Source organism: Oryctolagus cuniculus, chromosome 11 (genome assembly GCF_051225735.1).
Source record: "Oryctolagus cuniculus isolate XC-2025 breed Fujian yellow rabbit chromosome 11, ASM5122573v1, whole genome shotgun sequence".
In the NCBI taxonomy this organism is placed as follows: Eukaryota; Metazoa; Chordata; class Mammalia; order Lagomorpha; family Leporidae; genus Oryctolagus; species Oryctolagus cuniculus.
In genome coordinates, this window is record NC_142877.1 from 53,034,021 (window position 1) to 53,061,712 (window position 27,692).

At 51.0% G+C, this 27,692-nt stretch overlaps 1 protein-coding gene across 5 annotated transcripts in view; it reads right to left on the minus strand.

Moving 5' to 3' along the window:
• The window catches only part of FMNL3 (formin like 3), a 58,612-nt gene extending 35,001 nt beyond the window's left edge, over positions 1-23,611 (minus strand). For 2 of the 5 annotated variants that reach the window (XM_070052202.2, XM_070052200.2), the window contains exon 1: positions 23,235-23,601. In XM_070052202.2, the coding sequence (XP_069908303.1) occupies positions 23,235-23,360 (126 nt within the window). In that variant the 5' untranslated portion in view covers positions 23,361-23,601. Of the gene's footprint in view, positions 1-23,234 lie in introns of all 5 variants that reach the window. The other 3 variants (XM_070052203.2, XM_070052204.2, XM_070052201.2) reach the window with 3 other exon arrangements.
• Positions 23,612-27,692: the final 4,081 nt, after the last annotated feature.

Genomic DNA, 27,692 nt, shown 5'->3' on the forward strand with positions numbered 1-27,692 from the left:
CCCAGATTCAAGGCAGATGTGTGGCTCCTCAGGTCCAGACTTTTCTACCACCTTCTGCCATTCCCTCACGAGGAGAACAAAGTGGGTATCTGGCTCCACAGTGAAAACACTGTTCAGGATGCCCACATTTTAGAGCCAGCTTCCTGGGTTTGAGTAACCAGCTCTGCTCCCAATTCCAGCTTCCTGCTAACATAGACTCCGGGTGGCAGTGTCCCTGCCACCCATGTAGGAGACTAGGAATGAGTCACCAGCTCTTCGTTTTGGCCTGGCCCAGCCCTGGTGTTGTAGGCATTTGAGGAGTAAACCAGAGGATGGGGATCTCTGTCTCTCTTGGGGAAAAAAAATTTTAGAAAACAAAAATCTCCATTTTTAATTTGGGAAGCTCCAATTGGACTCACCGTGTGGTTTTGGCTGATCCTTAGACATTGCTTCCCTGTGCAGCATAACTGAGTGAGACCAGTGGAGCGAGGCAGCTGTGGGGATGTGAAGTTTAAGGTCTCTCAACAGAGATGCTACAGACCACAGAGACCAAAGGGTGACAAATCCCTTACATATGAGTGGCGCCTTAAACTTTCCAGAGTGCTGTAGATGATGGGTTCTGGAATCAGGGATGACCTAGACTTGAATCTTGGGACTCCAAACATCATAACTGAAATAATCCAGATGTATCTGACTCAAGTCAGCTCCTGAGAACATGTGCAAAGCATGGTTTCACAGCAAACACCACACCCGAGAGTGCACGGATACAGCAGCTGAACGGTGAAGGATCCAGTTCCTTTCTCTCCAGTGACCCAGTAACCCTCTAGGTCAGAGCAGCTGCACGCACGCCCCTCAGGAGGGGAGACCGCGATACCAGAAGCCACTGGGGCTCCAATCTGGGGAGAAAGAATGGAGTCACGAACAGCGGACAGCGGCTCTGCTCTTTGAGCAGCTGGGTGGTCTGGGAGAAGTACTCTTGGGGCCACAGCTTTCTTATCTGTGGAGAGACATGAGGAGATTTTGCCAGGTTATCACCAGCATTTGCCGTCTTATCTCCAATCCCTCACTTGCCTACTTGTCTCCTGACTTCCTCAGGCTAAGCCTGTGTTTGGATTCGGCTGCAAATCCTCTTCTCAACAACTCTGCCTCTCCTGTGACGTCCTTGTAAGTGCCATGAGTTGTCCCTCCCCATGGCTGAAGGCCTGTGTTGCTGTGAGGATACAGAGAACGGCCTCAAAATGTACTTGACCACAGATACCTGTGCTGTGTGGCTCCAGCCCTGCTCGCTCCGCTGAGCTTCAGCTGCCAGTACCTACATGCACACCAGACCTCCCAGACTGCCACAGGCCCTGCCGTCTGTCTTGCATGCGCCACGCTGGCCTTACCACTTTCCTCTCCTGCTTTCTCTTCCTGTCTTCCCCTAATGATGGCATCCCCCAGCTAACTTACCTAGCAAGCTGGAAAGTCCACCCTCCGATGTCCTATAACCAGCCATCAAGTCCTCGAGATGTAAACTTGGTAACCATTGCCTGGCCCTGGCCCTGCAGGCTCCCTTCTCTCGCACATACACCGGCACGGCCTTGCCCCCGCGGCCACCTCCACTTCTGAGCCCCTGCCATGGCTGTCAGACTGTTGACCTTCCTTCAATTCAACAATCTGACCGCGCCGCTCTCCTGCAAAAAGCAGTACGGTCTCTTCCTTGTGGCAACCACGCTGCTTACCCCACCCCTACCCCTACTCCAGCAGCACTGAGCAGCTCCCTAAGGATGGGCAGGACCCATCCTGCTGTCCCCCCCACCCCGCTGCCCCATACGCCTCTGCTCCTGCAGGCCCCTCTACCTGCAATGCTTTCCCTGCCGTTTCTGCCCCTCTCCTCCGAGCAGGATTCCCCAAGTCCCCCTCTCCTCCTTGCCCAGTGTGTCCTGCGGATCTACAGCGCTGCACTCATCCAGCTGCGTATTATAATTAGGTGTTCAATGTGTCTGTCCCCGCTCCACACTGAACCCCCGGGGGCAGACACTATCTCAGTCAGCTTTATTTCTCTGGCACTTAACAGAGTTCTGAGTTTGCTGCGTGAAGGGGTGCTGGGCTGTGCTCGCTGAGGCTCCAGGCAGGGGAGACGACACCTCCTCGGCCCTCTCGGCCCCCTCCCTCAGAGGCCTCCAGAGCACTGAGTGGCAGCAGGGGAGGCCCACACCAAGCTCTCTGTCCTCCTGCCTCCCCAGACAGCTGGAAGCCGCTGGTGGGCTCTTACCTTGTTACAAGGCCATCTTGACCTCTCCCGGTATGGTGGCAACAAGCACTGGGCAGCTGGAACCAACTGGGAGGCCTCAAGCTACCTGGCATTCTCTGGCTGGCTACCCTTCAGTCCCAAAGCTGTGCCCACAACTCTAACAAGGGTATTCTGGGAAAATGACAGAAAAGTGCTTTGGAAGCTCAGTAGGACCTGCTGCCTCGAAACTGCAAGAGAGATTCTTAATCCCTTAGTCACCCACCCTGCCAGCGGCAATTAAGCAAGCCTATAGGGAGCAATTAATAGCTGCTATTGGACCATCAATCTGGAACTCATGCCAGATGCACCAGAAAATAATGTGCAGACGTGAGCACTTCACCAGGGAACAGGATTCACCAAGGGCTCTGCCTGCCAAGGGCCCGAGGATAATGAGGGCTTCTGTGGTGCTGATTCTGCTGAGCAGTGAGCAAAAGCAAAATAACCACAACCACAAGCCACAAGTCTGTCCAGAGAGAGGGCCCAAGCGAACTCCACACAAAGAAGGTTCCAACGGAGGTGCTCTGCCCTGGTCAGGTATCTCCGACCCCTCCATTCGAGAACATTTCCCGTGACTGGCATTGACGGGGTGGGGGTGGAGTGGTGGTGTATGACCTCAAATCTGCAAACTGAGCCTGCATGACAGTGGCTCTGTCATCCTGGAGTTCAACACAGTCACAGGAACACAGGTCAGACTGGGGCATACCCCTGATGGCTGTGTGCTGTCCTTGGTAAAAAGTCCCCAGTTCAGAAGGCCCTTAAAATCAGGCCTTTCCGGGGCCGGCACTGTGTGCAGTGGGTGAAAGTCCTGGACTGCAGCGCTGGCATCTCATATGGGTGCAGGGTCAAGTCCTCTCTGCTAATGCTCCTGGGAAAGCAGCAGAGGATGGGCCAAGTCCTTGTGCCTTTGCACCCACAGGGGAGACCCGGAGGAAGCTCTTGGCTCCTGACTTCAGATAGGCTCAACTCCAGATGTTGCAGCCATTTGGGGAGTGAACCAGAGGATGGAAGAGTTCTCTCTCTCTCTCTCGCAATCTCTCTCTCTCTCTCTTTCTCTGTGTCTCTACCACTCTCTCTAACTCTTTCAAATAAACAAAATAAATCTAAAAAAAAAAAAATTAGGTCCTTCCAAGCGTGCTAAAGAGCAGGCTGGCAGGAGCCAAGGGTGACCCTGACTCCTGTGGAAAGGTCATGACTAGAGCAGCAGCAGCAGCAAGTGAGAAAGCAAGGTGACCAATGAACGGTGTGCAGTTCAATGATGGCACAACCGCGAGACACAGGGCCAGTCTCTACTCACCAACAATCCATATTTCATGAATATTCCCATTAGGATCCTCAACACCAGATCTCAGATTCAAGAGGTTAGCAGGCTTAAATTTTAACATCTCCTCTTAACGTGTATTGAGTACACACTATGCCAGATGCTGCCCTAGATCATTTACATATGTTATCAATCCTCACACAACCCCCAGAAGGTAAATCTATTATTCTGATTATACAAAGAACTTGAGATTTGGGAGCAGTATTGCGGCACAGTGGGTTAAGCTGCTGCCTGCAATGCCGGCATCCCATATGGGCACTGGTTCAAGTTCCAGCTGCTCCACTTCTAATCCAGCTCCTGCTAATGTGCCTGGGAAAGCAGCAGAAGATGGTCCAGGTGCTTAGGCCCCTGCCAGCCACGTGGCAGACCTAGATGAAGCTCCTAGCTCTGACCTGGCCCAGTCCTAGCTAATGTAGCCGTCTGGGGAGTGAACTAGCAGATGGAAGATATCTCTCACTTTGTCTCTCCTTCTCCCTCTGCAACTCTGCCTTTCAAATAAATAAATCTAAAAAAGGAAGAAAGGGAGGGAGTGAAAGAGGGAAGAAGGGAGGGAGGGAAGAAAGAAAATGAAATGAAATTGAGGTATGGGGCCAGCGTTGTGGCACAGAGGGTTAAAGTCACCACCTACAACACCGGCATCCCATATAAATGCCAGTTTGGGTCCCGGCTGCTCCACTTCTGATCCAGCTTCCCACTAATGTGCCTGGGAAAGCAACAGAAGATGGCCCAAGTAATTGGGTCCCTGCCACTCACATAGGGGACCCAGATAAGAGTCCCTGGTTCCCAGCTTTGGCCTAGCCCAGTCCCGGCCATTGTGGCTATTTGGAGAGTGAACCAGTGGATGGAGGGTCTGGAGGGTCTCTCTCTCTCTCTTTCTCCCTCTATACACACACACACACACACACACACACACATACACACACACACATATACATATACATATAAAACTTTGCCGCTGGCCAGCACCGCGGCTCACTAGGCTAATCCTCTGCCTTGTGGCACCGGCACACCGAGTTCTAGTCCCAGTTGGGGCGCCGGATTCTGTCCCGGTTGCCCCCCTTCCAGGCCAGCTCTCTGCTGTGGCCAGGGAGTGCAGTGGAGGATGGCCCAAGTGCTTGGGCCCTGCACCCCATGGGAGACCACGATAAGTACCTGGCTCCTGCCATCGGATCAGTGCAGTGCGCCGGCTGCAGCGCACTGGCCGCGGCGGCCATTGGAGGGTGAACCAACGGCAAAGGAAGACCTTTCTCTCTGTCTCTCTCTCTCACTGTCCACTCTGTCCAAAAAAATTAAAAAAAAAAACTTTGCCGCTAAAATAAATAAATCTTTAAATAAAAGAAAAGAAATTGAGGCTCAAGGAGGTTAAGGAACTGTCCCAAGGTCGCAGAGCTAATAAAGAGCAGCAGGATTCACGTTCTAGCTCACTGGGCCCCCAAGCTCTTGCAGGAAGCCTGGCTGAGCAGCAGACACAGGCAGGAGTCCCTGCAGCTGTCTCAGGGCTGACTTCACACTCCCCCTCCAGCCCAGAACCCTGCAGTGACTTCAGGGTATTCCAGGAGAAAACCCGGTCTGGCTCACCAGGACCCTGCCCTGCCCTGCACACAGCTCTCACAGTGGACGCTGAGAAGCAGCAAGCACAGGCTTCTGCCGGGGGCCCAGCCGGTGCTAGGATGCCGCAGGGCCCTGAGGAGCGGCACCTCTGCCCCGTGCCCAGACTGACTGCGCTGCCCTAGGGGGACCCTCCCCTGGGAGACTCAGTCAGGTACCGGGAAGAGAGGCCATTTTCTTTTTCCTCACTCCTTAACATTCTATTACGTGCTGTACCTTTGTTTATTCTTCCAGCCAACCACAATGTGAATTCTATCCCTGATGTCTAAAATACACAGTTGGGCGGTGTCGTGGCTCAGGGCGCTAATCTGCCGCTTGCGTTGCTGGCACCCCCATGGGAGTGTCAGTTGAGTCCCGGCTGCTGTGCTTCCAACGCAGCTTCCTCCTAACGTACGGAGGCAGCAGCAGATAACAGCCCAGGTACTGGCCACCCAGGTGGGAGACCTGGACAGAGGCTCCTGGCTTTGGTCAGGCCCAGACCTGGCTGTTAAGGCCATCCGGGGAGTGACCCAGCGAATAGAAAATCTCCCTCCCTCTGTTACTCTGCCTTTTAAATTAAAAAAAAAAAAAAATCTTAAAAATAAAATACAGAGTTAATGCTCGATAAATTGCTACTGAATGAATAAGTGAGGGATCATACAAACATTTTAAAACTCTACTTTCATGTCAGTGGGCTGCACAAGAAGCAAGACAATAATGCCAGGGCCAGCACTGTGGCATAGCAGACAAAGCTGCTGCCTGCAGTGCCAGCATCCCATATGGGTGCCGGTTCAAGTCCTGGCTGTTCCACTTCCAATCCAGCTCTCTGCTGTGGCCTGGGAAAGCAGTGGAAGATGGCCCAAGTCCTTGGGCCCCTGCACCCACGTGGGAGACCTGGAAGAAGCTCCTGGCTCCTGGCTTCAGATCGGCACAATGGAAGAACCCCCCCCCCCACCTCTGCCTCTCTGTAACTCTACCTTTCAAATAAATAAATAAATCTTTAAAAAAGAGAGATAAAGACAGAATAATGCCAACTTCCCAGAAAGCCCTTGCAAACCTGTCACTGGGGCCTAACATTCCCTCCTAATATCTTCCTAAAACCTTGTGTGTCTCACCCCCAGGCCCACAGATGCTCCCTGCCCCAAAGCAAGGACTAAAGAGGGAAAACAGAGCAGAGCTAGGGAGGAGGCACATTTCCCTCCAGCTAAGTACAGCCCAGGACCTCTGCAAATTAAAAGCTCCCTGTTCACAGAATCCACTCAGCTTTAGTTATAGGTCGCACTTTTTATTTTTGTAACCAGCCAGCCCACCAAATTACAGGCTCAGGCCTCGGGCAGGCATGCCAAACACTGAGGCCAGCTGAGCAGAGGCACTGCCCTCCCTGGCCTGAGGGTGGGTACAGGAGTGAGGCCGAGCACGTCAAACCTGACAGGGCAGAGGGCAAAACTGCCCTGTTGGGTGGATTCCAGTGAGGAGCGTCCACCTCATCAGGCTCATGCAATGCCCAGAAAGGACACAGAGTCCAGGCTCTCTGCAGAAAACCGTGGCAGGTCAGGTACCACCATGCGTAAAATACAGTTAATACCCAAACTCCTCCCCACGGCCGCCAAAGCTCTCTTCTCACGCCTTCACAGCCTCCCGGCATCCTCGTCCTTTATCCAGTTCTCTGAACGTGAGGTTTTTCCCCACCACGAAGCTTCTTTCTTTCCTCCCAGGAGACCTTTCCCCCAGGTGCAGATGGACAGGTGGGCGGGGAGCCCTGCAGGACTGGAGCAGAGACTGCTGAGGGTCCAACACAACAGATGAGGCAAGAGCAGAGGACCAGTTACAGCTGCAGCAGTGCAGACAGAGCGAAGGCGAGAGGGGCAGCAGACTGTAGTGATTCCCAGGCGCCCAGCTGGATGACTGACTAACAGGGAGAGGGTGCCATTCCCCACCATGCAGCGTTCAAGAAAGCCTCGGCAGGTGAAGCGGCTCCCAGACACTGTGAGGTATATGTATTGCAATGAGATAGATTTACTGAATAACTACCATGAATAAAGCATTGTTAACAACACAAACTACTTAGCATGTGATAACATTCTCCCCTGAAGGAAGGCAAGACAGATTTGGCAAAGGAAAGAAGTAGCTCAGAACCTGGTGACAAGAGGGGTGGGCACTGCAGGTTTGGGACACCTGCGTCCTATGTCAGAGTGCTGGTTCGAGTCCCGGTTGCTCTTCTTCTAATCCAGCTTCCTGTTAACACATCCTGTGAGGGAGCAGATGATGATTCAAGTGCTTGGCTCCCTGTCACCCAGATCTAGGTGCAGTTCCTGGCCTCTGACTTCAGCCTGGTCCTGGTCCAGCCCTGGCCCTTGCAGGAATTTGGGGGTTGAACCCAGAGGATGTAAGGTCTCTCTCTCTTTCTCTGTCACTTCGCCTTTTAAGTAAATGTAAATAAATAAACACACTTAAAAAATTTTTTAAAAGGACTTGCCAATAAGAAGCTTCTACATCAGGTGCCTTCTGCAGCTCAAAGGTAATGGCGGGATCATGTTCTTTCCAGTTGCACTTTAATCCGATTACTCTGATTCTCTAACCTATGAGGGTTGAACATTTATTTCTCCTGTATCTCAGCCATGCAACTTTTAACCAGCAAACTCCTAAGTGGCCAGGGACCACCACCAACTAACCTGCACTGCCCACTGGTAGCCTGGGCAGGATGCCCCACAGCCTCTGTCACAGTCGGGAAACCTCACACGGTTCTCTGGGGGCAGCTGTCTGTCCTCACCCATGCCAGGCTCCTCTGCACCAGCAGAGCTCTGGCTGCTTCCTTCTCCCCTGTTAGTCCCCTCCCCATCTGCACTGGCCAGAAGAATTTCCTCTCCTGATCTGTACCTAGTTCCTTTCCCACCTGGCAGAAAGCCTCCATCCTTTTCAAAGCACTGCCTCTGCACCATGCTACGCCTTCCTACTCTTGAACCCTCTTGTGCCTACGGCTGTGTGGTACCATCATCTCACAATCTCATTCGGTCTCTGTAGAAATGTGTGATTGGGCCGGCGCCGCGGCTCACTAGGCTAATCCTCCGCCTAGCGGCGCCGGCACACCGGGTTCTAGTCCCGGTCGGGGCACCGGATTCTGTCCCGGTTGCCCCTCTTCCAGGCCAGCTCTCTGCTATGGCCAGGGAGTGCAGTGGAGGATGGCCCAGGTGCTTGGGCCCTGCACTTCATGGGAGACCAGGAAAAGCACCTGGCTCCTGGCTCCTGCCATCGGATCAGCGCAGTGCGCTGGCCGCGATGGCCATTGGAGGGTGAACCAACGGCAAAGGAAGACCTTTCTCTCTGTCTCTCTCTCTCACTGTCCACTCTGCCTGTCAAAAAAAAAAAAAAAAAAGAAAAGTGTGATTGGGCAAGACAAACGTTATTCCCATGTTGTGGATAAAATAACCTTGGTGCATCTTATCCATACAGACAACCTGGGGCACACACCTGCTTTCATTCTCTAGTTCAGACTATAGTTCTAAGGATATATTTTGTCTTTACAACTTAGACAGTGAGCATTATCTTTCATTTCTTTGGTATATTCCAAAGAACTCAGGACAGTGGTGTGTGTTATGAAAGCAGTCATCTGAGGCATATTTCCTTAATAAGTCAAGAAAAGGCAGGCCGATGTTATGGTGTAGCAGGTTAAAGCTGCCACCTCCAGTGCCAGCATCCCATGTGGGCTCTGGTTCAAGTCCCGGATGTGCCACTTCTAAGCCAGCTCTCTGCTATGGCCTCAGAAAACAGTAGAAGATGGCCCAAGTTCTTGGGCCCCTGCACCTGTATAGGAGTCCCAGAAGTTCTTGGCTCCTGGCTTCAGATTGGCTCAGCTCCGGCCGCTGTGGTCAACTGGGGAGTGAACCAGAGGATGGAAGACCTCTACCTCTCTCTCTCTCTCTCTCTCAATCTGTGCCTCTCCTTCTCTCTCTGTGTAACTCTGACTTTCAAATAAATAAATAAATCTTTTAAAAAAATGTCAAGAAAGGAAAGAACATGAAATGAACTCTTAAAGTGGACCTGAAGCTTCCCAAATGGAATGCAGGCTATCCTCTCTCGTAACAACCTGTTCTTTGCCTCCCAAGGACACATCTCAACTTGTAAGTAAATATTTATTTGTTCAATATCTGTCTTTTCCCCTAAACTCCACAGAGGCAGAAGCATTACTTTTGTTTTTCACCACTATACACCAAGTGGTATCACTCGCATAGAGTAAGTCAAAAAGCAAATACAGCTGACAACTCGCAGAACAGCAAATATCCTGGTGCAGCGGCCAGGATGCAAAGCCTCGCTGACTCCACAGCTCGAACCTTTCTGCCGCACCTGTCAGCAGAGGAGGACCTGCTCCAGTGAGCTCCTCTATATTCTGCCACAGTCCGCTTAATCCTCCCCAAAGCAGTGCAGACAGCAGGGGCCAATCCAGGCCAGGGGCATGTGGACTTGGGAATCAGCCTGCTTGCATTCAAATCCTGACTGCACTACCCGCTAGCCATATGAGCCCAGGTGAGCTATTTACACTTCCCTGGACTTCAGTTTCTTCATTTGGAAAATGGAAATAGTAGTGAGTTCAGAGTTGTGATGGCCAAATGAGACAATGTGTGTCAGGTGCTTTGGGGGGAGGGGGTTTTCCCATACCATTAACAACCAATAAATGTTAGCTGTTAAGATACAACCTGCTCCTATTCCTAGGAGACAGATTCTACACAAAACAATTTCCATGAGGGTCAAGGATGCTAGAGTGACTTGAGTTTGAGAAACAGTGAAGCCCAGAGCTCAGGTTTAGTCTTTTTGTAGGCTGCAGCTGTGCAGCTCTGCCATGGCTTAGAGGTGTAGCTTCACTGGTCTGGAAACTAAAAAGGCCAAAAACAGACTACCTGCATGGGTCTGGAGGATCAAGACCAGGCCTACATTCAAGAATCTACATACAGCCCCAGGAGGCCCTGCTGGCATCCTTTCTCTCTCTCACGCTCAGTGCAAAGAGGAAGAGAGAGCTTTCTTTCAGAGCATTAAAAAATTGAGGTGTGGGCGTTTGCACAATAGTTAAGACATCGCTCCGATGCCTCAATCCCATACGCAAGTGGCTGAGTTCAAATCCGAGCCCGCTTCTGAGTCCACCTTCCTCATACAGGTCCTAGGAGGCAGCAGGTACTGGGGTCTCTGCCGCCCACTTCAGAGATCCAGACTGAGTTCTGGGCTCCTGGCTTCAGCTTGGCCCAGACTTCGCTATCGTGGGCATCTAGGGAGTAAACCAGCAGATAAAGACCTCTATCTCTCTCTTGCCTTTCAAAAAAAAAGGAAGTTGTGAATGAGGGTTTAACCTAGTGGCTAAGATGCTGACATCCCATATTGCAATGTCTGAGTTTCGTTCCCGGCTCTGGCTCCCAATTCCAGCTTCCTACTAATGTGAACCCTGGGAAGCAGCAGCGATGGCTCTAGTAATTAGGAACCTGTTGCCATCCATGTGGGAGAACTGGATTGAGTTCTGGCTCCTGGTTTCAGCCTGGCCCAGCCCCAGCTGTTGGAGACATCTGAAGAGTAAACCTGAGATAGGTGCGCGCTCTCTCTCTCTCTCTCTCTCTCTCTCTCTCTCTTCCTCTCAAAAATTTTCAGCTTGATCACTTTATTAAGAATTATTTTCTCAAAAGTTGCGTCCCCTTGCTCCATTTTTTATCCTTCCTTTCCCTTAAAGGAGGAATGAGTACACAAATACATACTGAAAAAATTCAATCAACTCAAAAGCTTATAGAGTAACCCTCCTCAGGTCTGCAGGTTAACAGTCTGGTGTCCAGGCCTTTTTTCTGCTCATTTACATACCAACGTGGGATCTTATAAAGCATTCCATGTCGCCTCCTCACTTTAGTGGCCTTTTTACACGATTACACTGACACACACATATCTCGCAGAGTCCCAACAGCCACAGCAATTTATTGAGTGCCCACCCTGTGCCAGATATTTGCCTGTAAGTGATAAGCAAATAAAATGTTCCCGCCCTCAAGGAGTCAAGAGCCTGGGGACACAGATAATAAATAAACATCAAATAATTTCAAAAATGGAAAATAACACAAAAGAAGGAATAGGATGCTAAGAGAGAGGACAAGCTGGGGAGGCCTTGTTGAGAGGTGGCAGTTTTTAAAACAGAGACCTGAAGAATGAGCTGGAAGGAGCCATTCGGAGACCCCGGCAGCGGGCATTCAGGAGAGGAGGCAGCCTGTCCAAAGGCCCAGAGACAGAACGGTGCTGGTCCTGAATGCAAGCAGGCGACTGTGGGGCTTGGTACACGGGAGGGTGAGGGAGGGCAGAGAGGCCAGCGGGAACCAACAATGCAGCCCAAAGGGTCCATGGCAGGAGTTCGCTTCTTTTTCTTTCTCTCTTCTTTTTGTTTGGTACAAAGGGGAGTGAGAAAAGGTTTTCAGGCAGGGGAATGATGCTATTTGATTTGTATTTGAAATGTGTCTGCCTTGTGGGGAATGGATGTGTCTGAAGAGAAGGGCAATGGAGGAAAACGTTCAAACATCTGGCTGGCTGTAACAGAGGCAAGAACTGAGGCTGGCCCGAAGTGGTGGCCATATAGAGAGAAAAGGAACGGGGCAATAGGATTTGAGGTTTGTTTTTTAGAGGTGAAATCCTTGGGACTCACAGAATGGACGTGGAGAAAAGAAAAGACAAAAATTAAGGCTAACTCCTAAGACTTGCCCTGAGTATCCAGGTGAACAGGAAAGAGATTTAGGCAGGAAATGGACAATGAAGTTGCTCCTGACTTTTCACTGTTTAACCACGAAGCCCTGAGCATCCCTCACACATGTGTAAACCTGCTCTGTAGAATCAGTGAGACACTAGGCTAAAGGGTAGATGGATTTTAAATCTGCAAATCTGGTAAAATGCCTCCTAAAATGTCACCCTGTCATTAATGCCAACCATGGACACCATCAGTCTTTACAATTTTGCCTACACGGTCAGCATAAAAAGCATATCCTTAAATATTTATTTTCCTTGAGTTCTAGTGATGTTACCTTTATTATTCTTTAAACTTCCTAACATATAAGTACATGTTCCTTGTTAAAAATAAATAAACATTTATAGGGGTGAGCACTGTAGTGCAGTGAGTTAAGCCACTGCTTGGGATGCCCATATCCCATATCCCAGCACCAGGTCTCCACTTCCCTGCCATTCACGTGGGATACCTAGACGGAGTTCCAGGCTCCCGGCTTCAGCCTGGCCCAGCTCTGGCTTATGTGGCCACTGGGGAGTGAACCAGCAGATGGAAGACCTCTCTCTCTCCCTCTGTCACTCTACCCATCAAACACATAAATAAATTTGTAAAAACAAAAATGCAAAATTATAAAGCTAAATTCCTCTGCACGCTACTGATCCATCATGGTCTCTGCTGCATTCCAGATAACCACTGTTATCAGTTTTATCTGTATCCTTACAGAAATTTTTCTATGCATGTGACAAGAGCAGTCACCCCGGTGGAGGGACTAACAGGGTGTAGGGGCAGTGTGGGTACCCTGAACTGCTCCCTGAGGAATTTCAGGGTGGAGTCCCAGGAAGAAGGATCCAGCCACTAGACCTACAGGTCATAAGAAGAAGTCCACCTGCTTCCTGAGGTATAAAAGAAAATGGGAAAGGGGATGGCAATGGGGTACAGCAGGTTAAGCTGCCACCTTTAATGCCAGCTTCCCATATCAAAGTGCTGGTTCGAGCCCCAGCAGCTCTTCTTCTGATCCAGCTCCCTGCTAATGCACCTGGGCCAAGAACTTGGGCCATCTCCTGCTGCTTTCCCAGGTATATCAGCAGGGAGCTGGATCGGAAGTGGAGCAGCCGGGACTCGGATTGGTGCCCGAGTGGGATGTCGGCGTCAGCATCACAGGCGGCAGGTGGTGGCTTAACGTGTTACGTCACAATGTCAGCCCTGAAGCTCACTCTTTGTGTCTGATTCTTCCTCTCTTTGTTGCTCTGCCTTTCAAATACGTAAATATAAGCTTTAAAAAAAATAGAAAGAAAAATGGGGAAAACAAGAAAGTATCACAGCTGTGGTTTTTACTGCTCCAGAAGCTCCGTACTGGAGGCAGGGAGGGTAAAGGCACTGCCCAGCAGGGTGCTGTCGGCACAGGGCGGGACTGTGCTTCATCCTGCAGCACTGACCCAGGCACAGCAGGACTTCTGAGCCACTGAGTGTGGCAACCCAGGAGAGGTGATAACCACACATCCTCAGGCTCCTGGCATGAGAATACCTTCCTCCACTGAAAACCACTTGAACTCATGGGAACAGGGGTGGCACAGTGGGTGACATGTATACAATAAACAACTGAAGAACGTTGTTTCTTTTTTCATAGAATACAAAGTGTCTTCACTATGTTGTCTCCTTTAAGTGTCCTGGTAAAGCTGTAAGTTAGGTATTATCCTCATCCATATCATAAAGAATTAAGATGGCTCTGAAAAATTACAGGATTTGCCCAAAGTTATCCCGCTAAAAGAAATACCGTTAACTCTGGACCAAACCCCAACTCTTCTGATTCTGAAATCAACTGTCCGTCTTTCAAGCCAAGTCTGAGCCAGCAAATCTCAAACCAGCTATTTCCTCCCAAAACAGGAATATTTTGAAGGTTTCATGGGAAACAGCAGGAAGAACTGTGACTGATTCCCCAGCTCCTGCAAAGAAGCTGGTTAAAAACAGAGCAGAAACTGCTCTGAGCTGTAGGTTGCTCTTAAAACAGAATCATCAGCACCTAAAATACCCTAAACACCAGGTCCACACCCACCTCTCACTCTGAGAGGGGCCAAGCAACCAAAGAGGGCTACGACATCCTCCACTCTGGATCTGTCTTCCCAATCGACAGGCACAAGGGCCCAAAGGCAAGACCGCCAGTCCCAGCCCCAGCCCCAGCTACCACCCTGGGGAGAGTTAGGAAGGTGATAAAGAAAGGCAGGAGGCGATGAGGACGAGAATTGGCCGAGCCTGGTACACAGCCCATGCTCCACTGGCAAAGCCTGTTGTGGAAATAATGCTGCCAGTCCCTCATGGCTCTGAACGGTATTCAGAACACCTTTCAAGGATCTCAAAGCACTCTATAAACCAAGAGGAGTACACACATTAGTAAAGCTGGGGGTAGAGGAGACACTACTCCTGAACCTCTACCCAAGTCTTCCCCTCCTCAACACACAAACTCCCAACCCATGCCTTTTGGAAGAGAAAGGGGGAATTGGAAGAAGGGAAAAGAGAAGAAGTCAAGAGGAAGGGAGGAAGCAAAAAACAAAAACCATCTTTGGGCCAGAGGGTAGCCTGGCACCTCCATGCCTCTCTTGGAGAACTCACTCTCCCATGAGGAAGAAACGAAAGACAAAAAGGTGTGGCTTTGCTATGAAAGGGAAAAGAGAAGTTGGGAATGGGAACTTGGGACCTGGGTCAACTCTGGAATCCTCTCTTTCATGGACGACAGCCTTCAAGCCCTCAAATTTCTCATCTGCTGCTATTCAAAGCAGGAGTCCTAACGTGCCCAGCAAGGAGCCAGGAGGCCATGTGGCAACAGCTCCCTCTCTTATCTTCAAAGACAAAGGTCCTTCCCCTTCTCTAAAATCATTTCCGAACTGGAATGAATTGTTGGCCGCTCCCTGGCACTGTTGCACTCAGCTCAGACTTGGGAGAGATGTTTCTTCAGCGTGCAGGAGACTAGCCCAGCAGAACAGAAGACACGCTGACTCTAGGCAGCCAGCAAGGCTGTCCCCTGGACCCAGCAGTGTCACTTCTGGGGCAGAAATGTTGGCCACAGAACCAAGGCCCTGGCCCTGCACAGCTTCCCAGGCAACCTCAGTGCCCGGGAAGGATCTGTGGTCTCATTTCCTCTCCACCTCGGCTTCTTTTTGCAGTTCATTGAAGATCAGTTATTTCCCCCAAAACCAGTTCCTGTTCTCGCCATCTGTAGCGGTTGCTGCCCCACAGACAGAGCGATGAAGCACTGGGGTGGCTGCCACCTGGACGTCCCAGCTGCAGAACACAGACCCAACAAGTCCCAAGCCAAAAGGGCTCTTTCATCCCAAACAAGGCAAGGAAGAAAATAAAAGCAGGAAGCACCTCTAAGAACTCGATGTGGATACACGGTGCACTCCACCATTGTTTCAAGGAACTGGTGTTCATTCCACTATTATTCAAAGTTACATAATAGTTATGCATGCCTACTCATGTGAAAAATATTCTATAATGCAAAGGTGTGGACAACATATGCACTTATTACATAGTCATATGTATATGCACAATAAGTCTCCAACAGAAAGCAAAAGGACACAAACAAAAGAAAGTCCAAACACTAAGATGGAATGTTCAGAGAAATGCGAAGTAAAACAAGCTACCACTTCTCATCAATCATCCAGCAAAGACAGTCAAAGTATCCAGCAATGGTTAGCACAGACAGAAAGGGAGACATTCACACACTATTGGGAGAAAGGTAACCGGTACAACTTCCTAGGAAGGTCTATGTCTCAAAGACCTTTAACGAACATACACTCTTTAATTCCATTTCTAACAATCTGGCCTAAGGCAATAATCAGAGACACAAATATTTATGCATGGGATGTCCATAACAGTGTTATTTAGAATAGCAAGGAGAAAGACAGACACAAATATTTACCATTGGCTGTCCATCACAGTGTTACTTGTAATAGCAGCAGTTGGGGGAGAGACAGAAAATGCAAGATAAGGCAATAACAAAACATTCTATTATGCATTATTATGCAGCCATGGATTATGACACTGGAGAACACTTAAACTAATGAGAAAATGCTTAAAATAGTAATTAAAAACTGTTTACAAAACAATACATACAGTATGATTCTAATTATTAAAATATGTAAGTACATCAAAATGTTAATAGCAGATGGCAAGATTACAGATGACCTTAATTTTCTTCTTTATACTGTTCAGTGATTCCGAGTCTGCTTAAAAACACGTACTACAGGGCAGTGTTGTGGCATGGCAAGTAAAGCTGCTGCCTGCATCCTATATGGGCGTTGGTTCATGTTCTGGCTGCTCCACTTTCCATGAGCTCCCTGCTAATGGTCTGGGAAAGGCAGCAGAGGATAGCCCAGGTTTGGGCCCCTGCCACCCATGTGGGAAACCTGGAGGGAGCTCTTGGCTCCTGGCTTCAGCCTGGTCCAACCTCCCTGTTGCAGCCATCTGGGGAGTGGGCCAGCAGATCGTAAGATTTCTCTCTCTCTCTGTATCTCCTCCTCTCTCTCTCTGTGATGTAGCAAGTGAAGCCACCACCTGCAGCACTGGCATCCCACATGGGCATTGGTTCAAGTCCTGTCTTGCTCCAGTTCCAATGCAGCTCCCTGCTAATGCACCTGGGAAGCAGCTGAAGATGGTCCAAATCCTTGGGTCCCTGTACCCACACGGGAGACCCTGATGAAGCTCCTAGCTCCTGGCTTTGGCCTGGCCCAGACCTGGCCATTGTGGCTATTTGGGAGTGAACCAACAGATAGAAGATATCTTCCTCCTTCTCTCTGTTTCTCCCTCTCTTCTCTATAATTCTTTCAAAGAAATAAATAAATCTTTTTTTAAAAGCCCTCTTGGAAATGTGTCAAGGACCTTAAAAACATTTATATCCTACAATCTAGCAAGTTAAATTTTAAATTTCTATCTTAAGGAAACTGCAAATACTGAAAAGTCTTTGTGGGACCAGCGCTGTGGCATAATGGGTAAAGCCGCCACCTGCAGTGCTAGCATCCCATATGGGCACCGGTTTGAGACCTGGCTGTTTCACTTCCCATCCAGCTCTCTGCTGTGGCCTGGGAAAGCAGTAGAAGATGGCCCAAGTCCTTGAGCCCCTGCATCCATGTGGGAGACCCAAAAGAAGCTCCTGGCTCCTGGCTTTGGATCGGCTCAGCTCTGGCCATTGCGGTCATCTGGGGAGTGAACCAGCAGATGGAAGTCCTCTCTCTCTCTCTGTCTCTCTTTCTCGCTCTGTGTAACTCTTTCAAATAAATAAATCTTAAAAAAAGAAAAGAAAGAAAGAAAGAAAAGATTCTGCACACCAAGCATTGAACCTAAACAGAAGCAAAGAACCTAAACAGAAGGAGGGCTTAGTAAAAAATGATACATTCACTCAATGAATGCACAGCACCTAAGAGTGTTTGCAACTTGGCCAGCACCGCGGCTCACTAGGCTAATCCTCCGCCTTGCGGCGCCAGCACACCAGGTGCTAGTCCTGGTTGGGATGCTGGATTCTGTCCCAGTTGCCCCTCTTCCAGGCCAGCTCTCTGCTATGGCCCGGAGTGCAGTGGAGGATGGCCCAAGTCCTTGGGCCCTGCACCCCATGGGAGACCAGGAAAAGTACCTGGCTCCTGCCTTTGGATCTGCACAGCGGCCATTGGAGGATGAACCAATGGCAAAGGAAGACCTTTCTGTCTCTCTCTGTTCACTCTGCCTGTCCAAAAAAAAAAAAAAAAAAAAGTGTTTGTAACTTAAAAACTCATGAGAGAGGCCAAGAGAGAAAACCAAAGGGGCAGATATTTGGCACAGGAGTTAAGAAGCCTGACCCATTTGGGGAGTGAACCAGATGGAAGCTCTCTCTGTGCCTGCCTCTCTGCCTTTCAAATAAAATGAAGATAATTTTTTATAAACTAGATTAAGTGGGCTGGCGCTGTTGCATAGCGAGTTAAGCTACCGCCTACAGTGCCAGCATCCCATATGGGTGCCATTAACCCAAATGGGTGCCAGTTCGAGTCCTGGCTACTCCACTTCTGATCCAGCTCTCTGCTATGGCCTCAGAAATCAGCATAACATGTCCCAAGTCCTTGGGCCCCTGACCCGTGTGGGAAACCCAGAAGTTCCTGGCTCCTGGCTTCGGATCGGCCCAGCTCCAGCCATTGTGGCCATTTGGGGAGTGAACCACTAGATAGAAGACCTCTCTCTCTCTCTCTGCCTCTGCCTCTCTGTAACTCTGCCTTTCAAATAAATATTTTTTTAAAAAAAACTAGATTAAAAGTAAAGTATATATATCAGATAGCAAAACATTGTACAAAACTATGCAAATAAAAAAATACATAAGGCTTTAGAACACACTGGCTGCATTTGGTAAAGGAACTAGAGAACATATGTGACTTTTTGTTCAATCATCTCTAAGCTGTCTCATGCTTTCTCTGAAGATACTACTTTAAGGCTGGTGCTGTGGCTCACTTGGCTAATCCTCTGCCTGTGGCGCTGGCACCCCAGGTTCTAGTTTCGGTTGGGGCACCAGGTACTAGTCCCGGTTGCTCCTCTCCCAGTCCAGCTCTCTGCTGTAGCCCTGGAGGGCAGTAAAGGATGGCCAAAGTGCTTGGGTCCTGAACCCACATGGGCGACCAGGAGGAAGTACCCAGCTCCTGGCTTTGGATTGGCACAGCACCAGCCATAGCAGCCATTAGGGAGTGAACCAACGGAAGGAAGGCCTTTCTCTGTCTCCCTCTCACTGTCTATAACTCTACCTGTCAAATAAAAATTTTAAAAAAAGTTTTAAAAAAAGATATTACTTTAAGAGAATGGGGAAAAAAAAATCTGTCTCTCTCTGGGCAGTGAAAATATTCCCACATGACAGACACATCCCCCTCCACCCTTCCCCACCCACACCTTCCCCGAGACAAGGCCAGGTCACATCAGAAGATCAAGGCAAAAGCAGCTCCTCTCTATGGCCGAGGGTTTTCCTGGTGGCTTCTCTGAGAAGGGGGAGGCTCCTCTGACCAGCTGCTGTCAAGGGCCCTTTCCCTCCCCCCAAGTCTTACTCCAGCCTGAACTAATTCACCACAATCCCCAGGGCTGGGGAAAAAATTTCCACCACGGTGATGCAGAACCTGATATTTAGTCCAAGTTTTTCCCAGCCTCTTTCTGTATCAAAGGAGGCCCCTCAGACAACTAGCACCCAGGCCAGCTTAGCTCTCATATCAATGCTCCACTTACAGCACAACCCCAAGTCATCCAAGTCGTCACCATCGCCAGGGAAATGTGAGAGGAGGAGCCACAGCAGGGACAGCCCCTGCCACACAGCCCCGCCCTCCATGCCCCAAGACTCTCCTAAAGGATGGCCAGGGCTCTTGCTGGCATCTGAACTTTTTAGACTCAGTCTCAAATCTGCAGTAAGTCAAGAAAGGAAAAAGTCAGGGTGCTGACACACCAAAGGCTAGAGACAGCTGTACCTCAAAGCCCTCTACATCCCTCGCTGTCAAAGGAAAGCCCAGCACAGGCTCCAAGCTTTCGAGCAATCGCCCTTGGGAGTTCTCTAGTTGGGACCAAAACATACAGTGGGGTCTTTTATCACTCCAGAGATGGACTCCTATGCTGGTATTAGTAGCGAGGAGCTCCAATAATTGCCACAACTCTAAACCTGTCAATCAACACTCAACAGAACGGGAACTGCTCAGACAGGGGGATTCACGGAGAATCCCCCAAAGCAGTGTAATGCAACAACTGGGCACACCTAGAAAATCATATTATCTGAAGAGCACATGGTAGAAGCTGATATCCAGCCCGAGGGGACCATCTAGGGAGCCCAGCTGCCTGTAGGAATAAGGCAACCTGTACCCCCGGCACACCCATAACCCCTCTGCAGCATACCAGCCGGGAAGCCCTGATGAAGGCACTGGACTGGGAGGAATGTCCCGAACAAATCAGCTCCAAGCCTCAGACCTCGAGTGACAGATTATGAGTCTGTACCAGAAAGCTGAAGGCCTGTGGTCTTGACTCAGCACTGACACAACTTCCCCAGCCAGGGTGCTTTTGGGGGCAGGGCGGGGTTTTCCATGGACACATTGGGGCTGGGGAAGCCCCCATCTGACAACAGCAGACATATGCCCAGGCTAGACATACAGAAAGGGGGTAAGTGGCTTCATCAGATTTCTGAACCTAAACTCCCCTTTTGGGGAATACAAGTGATCTCAGATCTGCAACAGAGCTGAGAGGTTCAGACAACAAGCCTTCACTTACTGAGCATACAGAAAATGCTAAATGCTGCTAAGTATTTGACTTTCTTCAAATCTACACAACCACCTCTTGTAACAGATGCTATTATCCCCATTTGTAAGACAAAACTGGGATCAAACACTTTTCTAACTGGAGACTCTCACTTGAAAACCCATAAGCCTAACCAGCATCCTAGGTGTCACCCCAACAAACCCTTCAAACAGCTTTTCCATAAACAAAACCAATCAAACCGAAGTGGACAAGCCAGGCAAAGAAACGGTGAAAAAGAAGCCCCTTTGCCCATGTCACATCATCGAGAAAAGAACCTGATCTATATTAAATACCTGTGGGGGTGTCAAGCACCCCCTAATCCTCACATTCCCACCAGGTCAGGAATTATCAGCCCCTTTTTACAGATGAAGAAATCTAGACTCAAAGAGGGTAAGACATCAGCTGGGACAGTCCTTGCTTTTTCTACTGCATTGTTTCTCCTGACTGTTCAGGAACTAACACCTGAGTCAAGCATCTAAATGTACAGTGGGAACTCCCAGAGGATGGGAGCAGCAGAGAGAGACCTTTAAGAGACACCTGGAGCCGGCACCACGGCTCACTAGGCTAATCTTCTGCCTGTGGCACCAGCACCCTGGGTTCTAGTCCCAGTTGGGGCGCTGGTTCTGTCCTGGTTGCTCCTCTTCCAGTCCAGCTCTCTGCTGTGGCCCGGGAAGGCAGTGGAGGATGGCCCAAGTGCTTGGGCCCTGAACCCACATGGGAGACCAGGAGGAAGCACCTGGCTCCTGGCTTCGGATTGGCGCAGTGCACCAGCCGTGGCAGCCATTTTGGGGGTGAACCAACAGAAGGAAGACCTTTCTTTCAGTCTCTCACTGTCTAACTCTGCCTGTCAAAAAAAAAAAAAAAAAAAAAAAAAAAAAAGAGTCCCCTGGGGGCCAGTGCTGTGGCGTAATGGGTAAAGCGGCTGCCTGTAGGGCCAGCATCCCATATGGGCACCGGTTCAAACTCCACTTCTGATCCAGCTCTCTGTTATGGCCTGGGAAAGCAGTAGAAGATGGCCCAAGTCCTTGGGCCTCTGCATCTGTGTGGGAAACCTGGAAAAAGCTCCTGGCTCCTGGCTTCGGATTGGCTCAGCTCCGGCCATTGTGACCATCTGGGGAGTAAACCAGCAGATGGAAGACCTCTCTCTCTCTGTCTCTCTGTAACTCTGACTTTCAAGTAAACAAAATCTTTTTTTTTTTTTTTTAAGAGTCCCCTAATAAAACACAACTTGTTCCCCTGTGTTGGACAACTGAGATAAACTCTTCTCCTGTCCTGAGCCAGCTTCTAGCCCTGGCCTGCTCTGTTCCAAACCTCCAGTAGCAGCAGCTCTGGCTCACAAAAAAGCAAGACCAACACAAAAGCCATGAGAACACAAATCCAAACTTTACACAAAAAGGAAGGCTTGCGAGTGGGTGGTCCAGTCCCCTACTGACCTGGACTCTCCGGGTGCTCTGGTTGGAACAGGGACACCACGTGCATTCTGTGACTATTAAGCCATCAATTTGCTAACTAAACAAACTGGTCAACCAAGCTCCAAAGACATGAGGGACTCTGGTTCTAAGCGCTAACGACACATGGCCTTGCAGGCCCTACCTCAGGCAGCTTCCCACCCAGTCCCCCTCAGATCATCCCTTTCTCCTGGATTCCTACACTCGGGTGGTGGTGGGGGTTTTCACACCCCCACCGGAACACTGGTTCCCTCCTACTCTTTTCCCCCAACAGTTGAGCTCTTGTTCTCAAGGGTACTAAGTCCCAGTTCTCTGCTCCTGGGGCCCCGAGGATGGTCACAGCACATTAGCAATCACTGACTCACCCCTTCCCCCTGAGGAGGCCAGGGAAACGTGGCCCAGACCCCTCCAGCCCAAGCAGAGCGGTGCCAACGACACGGCTTCCCCGTGGAACACCAGGGACCCCTCTGAGCCAGCTCAGCTACCAGGCTGATGGCAGCCTCCCCACCACCCGAGAGCTGGGATCTCTAGACAGCTCCACCAACTGCCAAGAGATCTAATCTCCCTCTTCCAAGGCAGATGAAATCCAAGAAGGCTGCTAAGTCCACAACCCATCCCACCTCACGGGCAGAGGCAAAGCCGGCCCTTTCAGGCCATACCAACAATAACACCAGAATTACTGCTGCCTCTTAGAGAATTCTTTGCCGGAACCAACAACTATTCCCCCAGATTTCTCAAAGATTTACTTCTGTGAGCAAATATTCACTTCCTCTCTCCAAAACTTCGTTTCCAACTCCAACACGCAATCAGGCTCCAGTTAGGTGAGACCAGCTGAGAATCTCTCTACTCACACAGCCACTGCCCTCACTGTCCAGCTCCCACAACTGAAAGAGAAGCCCAAAGTCAGCTTTAAAAAGCCATCCCTATAGACCACTTTAGAACCTACAAAAAAAAAAAAAAAAAAAAAAAAAAAGAGGCAGCACAGGCAAGAATGAACACAAACCAGTCACCAGGACTTAACATGAAAAGGAGAGAGAGAGAAAAAAAGGAGGCGGCATGGTTTGTGTATTGTTTCAATTGGAAAAACACCCTAGTGGAATGGCTTATCCACATGTTCAGCCTTTTAGGCAAACCCACTCTAACGTAGCAGGATGCCTGCAGGCCGCTCTGAAATAAGAATGGCATCACTCTGTACTACTTCCCCTCAAGGGCTGCCAGCGCCCTCCCCGGCCCTGCTCCCCCCCACACATCTGGCCCGGGCTGGAGTGGGACCCACTCCCCGGGAAGCCTCCATGTTGACACGAGCCGCCCCCAGCCTCTCAAGTGCCCCTCGAGCAAGGGAATCGCTCGCGGACCAGAATTCGAGGGACGGTGGGTGGGGGCGGCAGAGGGGGCGGGGAGGGGAGTCTAGTTTCCCGGGGCCGCCACCGCCCGGGACCCCCTCCTCCGCCCTAACGGGCAGCGGCCGGGGCGGCGACGGTCCCCAGGTCCCCCGATGGGGCGGTCCGGGCCTGCGGGAAGAGGCCGCGGTGTGGGCGGGACGCGAACCGAGCTCACTCGCAGCCGGGGCTTCGGAACCGGGGTGGGGGGCTGTAGGAGGGGACCGGGCCGGGCCGGGTTCGGCTCTCTCACCAGCACCAGGGCGAAGCGCTCCTCCAGCTCACAGGGCTCGGGCATCGGCATCTTGCCGGGCGGCAGCAGCAGCGACACAGGGGGCGGCTCGCCCGGGCCCCCCTCGGCGCTCTCCAGGTTGCCCATCACGGCGGGGCCCCCTCGGGGGCCTCAGCCCCCACCTCCGCGCTCAGGGGCCCCCCGCGCGGCTCGGCCTCTGGGACCCGGCTCCTTCACTCGTCGGCCCCCCGCGTCGGGTTGCCGGGGGGGGGGTGCCCCTCAGCTCCTCAAAGCCCCTCCGGCGGCGCGCGGCAAGGGCGGAGGCGGCGAAGCGGGCTGCAGCGGCACCGCAGCGACAGGCACGGCGCGACCGGCTCCGCTCACGCCCGCTGCCTCGCAGCCCTCGGCGCGCCGCCCGGGCGCTGCCCCTCCCCGCCCCCCGCCCGCGCTCGCTCCCTGCCCCCGCCCCCCTCGCTTCCTCCCACCCACTCCGGCCGGGACTCGGGCTTCCCCCACTAGCGCCTGCTGCAGCCCGCGCGCCGCGCGCCCCATTCATGCAGGCCCCGCCTCCCCGCCCACAGGCCTCCCGGGCGGCCCGCCCCGCCGGGCCCGATGGACGGCCGCGCCTGCCAATCACATCGCCTCCCGCCCTGGGCGGCCTCGCGCCTGGCGCCGAGCGCGCCCTGGCGGCTACCGCGCGCATCCATTTCGCATGGTTCCAGGAAGGCCAGGAGAAAGAGGGGCAGCGCCCACGTGTGCTGGGAGTCACCGTGGCGGCGAACCGGGCATCTAGGGGTGAAGAGAACCTTAGCTGACAGAGACGGGAGACTTGGAGAAGGCCGTGTGGGCTCGCTTGTGCGGGAAGAGCATCATTGGCGGTGTGCTGGACAGCGGCCCTTTCTGCCAGCCTACCCTGAACCCCTCTTCTTCCCGTCATACTCTCCATGTCTTTTAGGGAGCCCCTACTTATGTGTTCCCAGTCAAGTGGAGTTGGACTTCGCTCTCATGCCAGGGGGTCCCAGACCCCCCCAGGCCTAGCCAGTTTTAAGGATTTGACCCAAGCCCAGACAGTAGGACTCACTCCCAGTTGGGCGGCTGAATGGTTAGAACGGAAACTCGCAGCTGCTAGCCGCCGCCTTGCTGTCACCCATCACGACTTAAGCTTGCTTGAGAATGAAGCCAATGAAGGGGAAAGAAAAAGCTAAGACAGAAAGACAGAATTATTTTTTTTTTAAGATTGAAAGACAGAGTTACAGAGAGGTATACAGGTCTTCCATCCGCTGGTTCACTCCCCAGTTGGCCGCAACGGCCGGAGCTGCGCCGATCTGAAGCCAGGATCCGGGAGCTTCTTCCAGGTCTTCCACGTGGGTGCAGGGGCCCAAGGACTTGGGCCACCTTCTACTGCTTTCCCAGGCCATAGCAGAGAGCTGGATCGGAAGAGGAGGAGCCGGGACTAGACCTGGCACCCACATGGGATGCAGGCGCCTCAGGCCAGGGCTTTAACCCACTGTGCCACAGTGCTTTCTCCAGAGAAACAGAATTCTAATGACACATGCTGAGAACCTGGATCTGACCATAGCCAAGGTTAGCACCTGTCATTTTCATTCGTTAATTCAACAAACACTTATTGGAAAGCTCTTTGTCTATCAGACACTATTCTGGGCATGACCCACAAAGGACATGCATTTTGTCCCCTTAGCATTTACATTCTGAGGAGGGGGAGATTTAGTCAATAAACTACTAAAGTAAACCCTGTAGGTGTTAGTAACTAGTGTTATAAAAATAAAACTGGAGCAGGTGTTTAATTCATAGACTAGGACATCCACATGCCATATTAGAGTGTTTGGGTTTGATTCCCAACTCCTGGCTCCGGCTTCCTGCTAATGCAGATTCCTGGGAGGCAGCAAGTAGTGGGGTTCAAGTAGTGGGATTCCCTTGCACTTCAGAGACCAGGATTGAGTTTTAGAATTCAGGCTTCAGTCTGGCCCAGCCCCAAGCTGTTGTGGGATTTGAGAAAGATTCATTTTCTCTCTCTCTCTTTCTGCCGCCTTTTTTTTTTTTTTTTTTTTTTTTTGGCAGGCAGAGTGGACAGTGAGGGAGAGAGACAGAGAGAAAGGTCTTCCTTTTTCCTTTTTTTTTTTTTTATTTTTTGACAGGCAGAGTGGACAGTGAGAGAGAGAGACAGAGAGAGAAAGGTCTTCCTTTGCCATTGGTTCACCCTCCAATGGCCGCCGTGGCCGGCGTGCTGCAGCCGGCACACTGCGCTGATCCGAAGCCAGGAGCCAGGTGCTTCTCCTGGTCTCCTATGCAAGTGCAGGGCCCAAGTACTTGGGCCATCCTCCACTGCACTCCCTGGCCACAGCAGAGAGCTGGCCTGGAAGAGGGGCAACCGGGACAGAATGCAGTGCCCCGACCGGGACTAGAACCTGGTGTGCCGGCACTGCAAAGCGGAGGATTAGCCTATTGAGCTGTGGCGCCAGCCCATATTCTGGCTTTCAAATAAGTTACTTTTTAAAAAATATTTTAAATAAGATGATCAAAGAAGACTTGACAGAAGTCAGGAAATAAGGCAGTAGATAGGTGAGGAAGAATTTCCTAGACAGAGGGGATGGCAAGTGTTTACTATATCTGATTTGTCCACCTCAGGGAACAGCAAGAAGGTTGCTGTGACTGGAACACAATAAGCAAGAGAAGAGGGAGTGAAAGAGGAAGTTGGAAAGAGAACCAAAGTCATACTTTACAGGACATTGCAGACTGTCATAAAGACTTTGTTTTTTTCCTAAGGAGAATGGGTAGTCGGTCATTGGGGGAATCTTTTTTTTTAAGATTTTATTTATTTATTTGAGAGGCAGAGTTACAGATAGAGAGAAGGAGGGACAGAGAAAGGGCTTCCATACTCTGGAAACTCCCCAAACGGCCACAATGGCTGGAGCTGGGCCAATCAGAAGCCAAGGACCAGGGGCTTCTTCTGGGTCTCCCACACAGGTGCAGGGGCCCAAGCACTTGGCGCCATCTTCTGCTGCTTTCCCAAGCCAGTAGCAGAGAGCTGGATCAGAAGAGGAACGGCTGGGACTCAACTTGGTGCCCATATGGGATGCTACAGAAAGAGGCTTAGCCTACTACGCCACAGCGCCGGCCCCCTTGGAGGACCTTGACCAATGACTGGCCACATTCTAGCTTATGTCTTACATTAAGGTAAGTCTGGCTCTTGCACTGAAAGGCAGGGGCAGAGGGCAGTTAGCAGGTTCTTACAGCAATCCAGGTGAAAGATGATGGTCATCGGGACCAGCTAAACAGAAATGGTGAGATTCCTGATGGATGTGAAAAAGCCAACAGAATTCTTGGACAGTTTGAAGGTGGAGGGTGAGCAAGAAGCTCTGTCCTCGGGTCTCTCAGTGGCACTTTGTACACCCCTCTATTACAACACTTAGCCACATTATTTTGTAAACAGTAGTTTGAGAGCCTACAAGACTGTGCACACCTGGAAGAAAGACACCCACTCAGCATTGGCTTCTTCCTTACTACCTGTACTTGAAGTACAAGATCCTTTCCAGCTGAAGCTAAGAGTTCATTGCAAAGACTAGAGCCAGAAGAGGCAGAAGTAGATTGAAGAGCCTTTCAGGTTTGGGGATGCTATAAATCCTTGATATCAGACTAAGGCACTTCAGTTTTATCCTTTAGAAAGTAAGAAAGCATTGAAGGTGGGTGAGCTGGGAGTTATCAATGTAGGCACTGATCTATCAAAACCCCAGAAGACCCTAAATTATGTAAATCTGATGGTTAAGCTTGAGGCAACCCCAGGCACAAATAAGAAGGTTTGAGATGAACAGACTATACAAAGGTGAATTTGCTGCTCTTTGGCATTTTATCAAGATGCCTCTTTGTACTGCACATACCTTGAGCAGCCATGTCCAATGACTGATGAATTACTTCCTATCGGGAATTCTCAACTTTTGTCTAATAGAAGTCCATGGTTTTATTATAACTCCTATGCCCTCGAAGCATTTGCTATGGCATCTGGGAAAGTGTGTGTTTGGGGTGGGGAAGGAAAAGAGGTGACGAGTTGTGAGTTGATTGATTTGTCCAGTGGATTCTAAGATGCTGAGTTTCACAGGAGAGGGTTTCAGTGGTCTGTAAAGACCAGGAGTCCACTTTTTGGTTGTAAACAAATGCAGACTGATTTTTAAAATGTTTTTAGGCCGGCGCCGCGGCTCAATAGGCTAATCCTCCGCTTTGCAGTGCCGGCACACCGGGTTCTAGTCCCGGTCGGGGCGCCGGATTCTGTCCCCGTTGCCCCTCTTCCAGGCCAGCCCTCTGCTGTGGCCAGGGAGTGCAGTGGAGGATGGCCCAGGTGCTTGGGCCCTGCACCCCAGGGGAGACCAGGAAAAGCACCTGGCTCCTGGCTCCTGCCATCGGATCAGCGCGGTGCGCCGGCCGCAGCGCGCCGGCCGCGGCGGCCATTGGAGGGTGAACCAACGG